The sequence below is a fragment of the Canis lupus genome, chromosome 21, assembly GCF_048164855.1.
Source record: "Canis lupus baileyi chromosome 21, mCanLup2.hap1, whole genome shotgun sequence".
In the NCBI taxonomy this organism is placed as follows: domain Eukaryota; kingdom Metazoa; phylum Chordata; class Mammalia; order Carnivora; family Canidae; genus Canis; species Canis lupus.
The window spans coordinates 16,680,436-16,686,874 of record NC_132858.1 but is presented as its reverse complement, the minus strand read 5'-3'; the positions used below and the strand labels follow the sequence as shown (position 1 = coordinate 16,686,874).

General features: G+C 32.7%; 1 protein-coding gene across 1 annotated transcript; it reads right to left on the bottom strand.

Moving 5' to 3' along the window:
• Positions 1-4,446: 4,446 nt before the first annotated feature.
• On the bottom strand, positions 4,447-5,388 carry LOC140613411 (olfactory receptor 8K3-like). The gene has a single exon (XM_072791938.1). It carries the CDS (start codon positions 5,386-5,388, stop codon positions 4,447-4,449), a length of 942 nt encoding a protein of 313 aa, XP_072648039.1.
• Between the last annotated feature and the right edge of the window lie 1,051 nt (positions 5,389-6,439).

Here is a 6,439-nt window from a genome sequence, read left to right as displayed (position 1 = left end):
TCGTTCCTCATTATGCTACACTTTAAAATGTGTTTTATCTCTACTAGTTTCTTGAACTTTCATGTAAATTTCAGTATAAAGTTGCCTTTACAAAAATTTGCTGGGTTTGCACTAAATCTATAGATCAGTTCATAAAGAATTGATATTCTGAGTGTATTGAGTCTTTCAATGAACTCAATATGTTTATTAGTTTGTTCAGATCCTTTCTGATTTCTTCAATCACTATTTTGTACTTTTCTGCCTACAGTTCCTGTACATTATTTGCTTGCTTCTACCTACATATTTCAGTATATGTAGGGGATTATGAATTTTTAAAATTTCATTTCTATATGTATATATAGAACGATATTTGTTTGTTAATCATGTATCATGTCACCTTGCCAAACTCACATTTTTGTTTTACACTTTCGTTTTTCAGATTTGTGGAAATTTTCTATTAGATGACATATCACTTGCATGTAAGAATGGTGGCATTATTTTCTTCCCAAGTTGTACATATCTTATGTCCTTTTCTTGCACTTTCTGGGAAATCCTATTGGTCGGCTTTGTTTAACTATCGGTGATGTTGCATTTTTAGATTTTTTTGTAATGTAATTATAAATTAATTAGTCTTTTGTTGTTGTTGTTGTTGTTGTTCTGGCATCCTTTACTCAGCAGAATTATTTTGAGATTATCCCCATTTTGGGATGTACCAATAATTCATTATTTTTCATTGCTAGTGGCATTCACTTCCTTGGATACCCTACAGTCCATTCTCAATTGGATGAATATTTCATTTGTTTCCAGTTTGGGGCCATCACAAATAAAACTTCAATAAAATTGAAGGGGAAGAAAAAAAAAATCCTCGTTTACTGTCTTAATGTTTACACTTAGGCCTGCGATTTAAACTGACACAAGAGATTAACAGGACAAAAGCATATAGATTTTATTTTGTCATTTTTTACATATATGTGGGAGTCCTCCCAAGAACATGGACCCAAAGAATTGGCTAGGCCTAAGTGTTTATATACTAGGTTGAAGAAAGAGTGACAATTGTAGAAAAGTAACTAAAATATTTGGTGAAACTAAAGACAGATAAGAGTTATTTTAATAAACTCTGTTTGTATAGGTTTCTTTTGGCTTAGTCTCAAATCTATGGTGCTGAGAATTTTTTTTTTCCTTCTGATAAGGAGGGCTTTTTTAAGATGGCAATTTAGTTTTCTTTCTTTTTAAAAAAATAATATTTTATTTATTTATTTGAGAGAGAGAGAGAGTACACATAGCAGGGGGACGGGCAGAGGGAGGGGGAGAAGCAGACTCCCCATTGAGCAGGGGGCTTGATCCCAGGACCCTGGGATGATGATCTGAGCTGAAGGCAGGCACTTAACCAATGAGCCACCCAGGCACACCGTAATTTCATTTTCTGTCAATGAGCCACCCAGGTGCACCTTATTTTAGTTTTTAATACGGTGATTTTATTTTTAAATGTTAAATCATCTGTATGTTTCTGGGGCAAGCCTAATATGGTGCATCATTGCTTTTACATACTGCTAGATTCCATTTTTTAAATTCTTATTACAATTTTTGAGTAAGCGTTCATGACTGATATTTATTTCTCTGTTGTTTACTTATGATGCTTTTGCATTTGATATTGGGGGAAGTGCCACTCAGTGTTGAGTATTTACTTCAATTAAATTGAATTGAGTATTTAATTCAATATTCTGGAAGAAAATGTATATAACTCATTTTCCCAGAAACTTAGTGGAATTCCTCAGTCAAGACCCCCAGGCTTGAGTTTTGGATTAGTGAGAGTTATTTACATATATATTGCCATAGTGAGATCCTTTTCATCTGGGATTTTTTAATACAGTATTTCTTAGCATCCGTATACATAAAAATATATAATGCATTCATTCTTAATATCCTAACCTAAAACATGTATTGTTTATAGATACCTTTAATGTCTCTAAATTTTTTGTACTTTTTGTGTTCTCAATTTTGTTAATCTTCTCAAATTATCATTGCATAGTATATGAAATTTGGAAATTCCTTATAATATCACATAAAATTTTCAGTTATGCACCAATTTTTAATTTTTAAAAACTTTTCCATTTTATGGAAATATATTGAACTTTCTGAAATAAGTTATTATTGTACTTAATATTGAAATAGAGACTGACTTTATATATATATATATATATATATATATATATAAATAAATAAAATACATTATCACAATTTGTAAATCTCAATATATTTTATTCTCTTTCTGGTTTATCATTTGAGGGACTATGAAAGGTACAAGATTTTTTTAACAAGATTTATTTCATTTTACTTATTTATTTTAAAGATTTTATTTATTTATTCATGATATTTATTAATGATAGAGAGAGACAGAGAGAAAGAGAGAGAGAGAGAGAGAGAGAGGCAGAGAAACAGAGAGAACCAGGTTCCATGCCAGGAGCCTGATTCAGGACTCGATCCTGAGACTCCAGGATCATGCCCTGGACCAAAGGCAGTCACTAAACTACTGAGCCAACCAGGGAACCCTAACAAGATTTATTTTAGAAGTGGGATAGTCAGTTATGTTGTTATTTTATATTTTTCAAATCCAGATATTGGAGACTTTTATTTTCTCCTATTACAAAAGTCATAATTATTCACTGAAGATAATTTGGGGAAGTATGTAACCAAAACTATTATTTTAGACACTTTCATAACTTTAGCAGCCACCAAGAACTAGTGTTTGCTCCTAGAAAGCAAATATTTTCTTATATTTATAGTTGCAAAGTTCATAGTACATATTTTTTCTCAATAATTAAAAAATTAATGATATAAACTCTTTAGTAAGAATTATCCTTATATAGAAATATACATATGATGGGTTTTTTTATTCCAATGAATAAGTTTTATTCAAATTTTACTGACTAAATTTTATTCCATGATAGAGGCAGAGAAACAGCCCAGTATCTCTGTGATGTAAATAATAACAAAATATGCTAAAAATAAACAAAACGTTCAAAATTTAGAAGAGTTAGAAGGAAGTTTTCCAGAAGCTTTAACATAATATTCTATAAGTTGTAGCATATTTTACTAAACTTTTACTAGAAATATAGTATAGCTCAAATTATGGGATTATCTCCTTTTGCTTCTTAGCAAAGATTATCAAATCCATGCAGTGAAATAATGGACCCTAATAGAAATCTTTTACATATTTTTATGAACCAATATTGAAAAAAGTCACCCCCCCAAAAAAAAGGCAACAAACCAAATTTAACATAGAATAGACCTCTTTTTCAAAGATAAAAAACCAATTAGAAAACTAATTTTAATGAGTATTCTTATTTTTCAGAAATAAAAAAGTGTACCCATCGCATTAGACAAAAACAAGCAGTTAGAAGTAAAGACCCCAACAAAACATAAAATCAAAAATCAAATATTGGAAGCTTCTTTTGGAGACCTCAAGAAATTTATCTTTTTTTCTCCCAGCTTTATTGAGGTATTAATGACACATAAGTATAAAGTGTACAATGTGTTGATTTGATACACTTATGTACTGCAATATGATTACACTTTAGCATTAGCTAATGTCTCCATCATGTTTCATAAGTACCACTTTTTTTGTGATGAGAACATATAAGATTTACTGTCTTAGCAACTTTAAAGTATATAATGGAAGTACTGTTAACTATAATCAAGAAAATCTCTCTTAATTTGTATTTCCCCTGGTATAGGGAAATGGACTGATTAAGACAAAAAAGATGTTACACCGATCTTGTAAGTTACTGAATTGCTAAATATGTTGAGTTAATAGGCTTTCTAGGGCTCCTATATGGAAGCAACTCACTGATGAGAAGAGCTGCACCCTGAGATCACCCACAGGTTACTAGAGTATTTGAGCAAATTCACATGACAGATGATTTCTAACCATAGTGCTACACTGAGCCTCCTTGAAATCACAGTCAGTTTGATTTCAACATATTCCAATAAGAAGAGTACAAAGGCTAAAAGTGAAAAATGAGCTCACAGAAATACTTACACACAGGCACAAATACACAAACAGACACTGGGAGATTTAATCTATTAATTGAGAATAACATAAGAATCATTTGAACTCTCCTTTTGTGCCTTCTATTCTTCTTCATGCCCCTTAGTAAGAGTCTTAGTAGTAAGACTCTCCTACTTACTCTTATGGTTTATGGTGTCTTAACCAATTCTACTGTCCTATAAATTGTACCTAATTATTATTATTTTTATAATATATCTCCTCCCCTCAAAAAAAAAAGAAAATATTTTTCCTGTTTTGTATAGTAATGTATTTACAGCACATAAAACTGTGACTGGCACTTAATAACCTCTAAGTGTATGTTGAACTCACTTGTGTTTGCTATTATTCCTTCTAGAGACATACAGAACAAATTTTGAAGCCCATAACCTAATTTTGGGGGATCATATTGTATGTCAGCTTTAAGAAACATTATTGCATAGTTTTTTCCACATTGTTTGCACTGCATATTTTACATCTTTGTTCCTCAAGCTATAGATCAAGGGATTCAGCATGGGGATAACGAGGGTGTAAAATATGGATGCCACTTTATCAGTGTCAAAGGAATGGCTGGACTCAGGTTGCAGATACATAAATATCAAAGTCCCATAGAACATTGTGGCCACTGTCAGGTGGGACCCACAGGTGGAAAAAGCCTTGAGCCTACCCTCAGCTGAGTTCATCCTGATGATGGCTACTAGGATCAGTAGGTAAGACACAAGAACTACCAGAAGGGATGAAATCAAATCAAAACCAGCTAAGATAAGAATAATCATTTCAGTTTCATGTGAATTTGAGCAGAGCAAAGATAACAAGGGGAGACAGTCACAGTAGAAATGATTGACAACATTGTAGCCACAGAAGAATGAACTAAAAATCTTTATGGTGACTAGAAGAGACACAAATGTGCTGTAGAGATAAGGGATTGCCACCAGCACCTGACACACCCTCTGTGACATGATGAGGGGGTAGAGCAGAGGGTTGCAGATGGCCACGTAACGGTCGTAGGACATAGCTGTTAGAATGAAAAGTTCACTTATGATAAACACAAGAAAGAAAGCTAGTTGCATAGCACAAAAATAATAGGAGATTGTATTTTGATCCACAATAAAATATACTAACATTTTGGGTCCCACGGTTGTTGAATAACCAAGGTCAGTAAAAGCCAGGTGTTTGAGGAAGAAGTACATGGGTGTTTGTAGTCTGGCATCCACTTTGGTGAGGATGATCATGCCCAGGTTGCCCACCACGGAGATCAAATAGATGACAAAGAAGAGCCCAAATAATGGAGCCTGCAGCTCAGGACGATGTGTGATTCCCATGAGAATGAATTCATTGAGCATGGTCAGATTGTGTTTTTCCATCCAGGTTTATTTAAAAATCTATTCTGGATAGATACATCATCATAATCAATAGATTTCATGCATTAAATCCTGGGAAATGTTTAGTATGGCAAACTAGTATAAATAAGATACATCCAAGCTTTCCTTTTAAGGATATTTGAAGACAAACTCATTTCCATCAAAGACTACTATACTTACATAGGGAAAGAAAGAGAAATGGAAGTAGATGAATAGTTCTCAATTGGAGCCATTTTAGCCCAGAAAGAATATTCTTCAATGTCTGAAGACACTCTGGTTATCACACCTGGGAGTTGGGATGCTACTGACTTCTAATGGTTAGACACTTGTTAAGCTGCTAAATATTTTACTGTATCCAGTACAAATAATTACAGTACAATAATTTTACAGTACAAATATTTTACTATATCCAGTACAAATAATTACAGAACAATTATTTGTACTGGATATATTACTATATTTATACTCTCTCTCTCTAAGTACTAGTAATTATAAAATATATTTACTATTTCCAGTACAATATTCATCCAAGACCAGCAATAGTAACAAAGTTAAGAACCTCTGATGATGTAGTTAGATAGATGATAGATAGATAGATAGATAGATAGATAGATAGATAGATGATAGATAGGGATGTTAAAGAAAAATAAAAAACAAGTAAAAAATTTAGGACTTATATATAAGGGTGATCACTTTACTATTCTTTGTTTCAATTAAAAAAACTTTATTGAGCATCTATTAAAATTATAGAATCTCCGATTTTAAAGAAGTTTATAATCTAAAACATTTTATCTATTTGAAATTTTTATGTACTTCAAATTGTATTTTAATTTATTTTTTTGATTATTTTGTTTTCTTTAAATTTGTAGAACAGATATATACTACATCAAAAAAAGTTAAACAGGGATCCCTGGGTGGCGCTGCGGTTTAGCGCCTGCCTTTGGCCCAGGGCGCGATCCTGGAGATCCGGGATCGAATCCCACGTCGGGCTCCCGGTGCATGGAGCCTGCTTCTCCCTCTGCCTGTGTCTCTGCCTCTCTCTCTCTCTTTGTGT

Excerpts from the sequence above, each read along its gene's own strand:
- LOC140613411 (XM_072791938.1), bottom strand. The coding sequence starts at position 5,388 with ATGGAAAAACACAATCTGACCATGCTCAATGAATTCATTCTCATGGGA.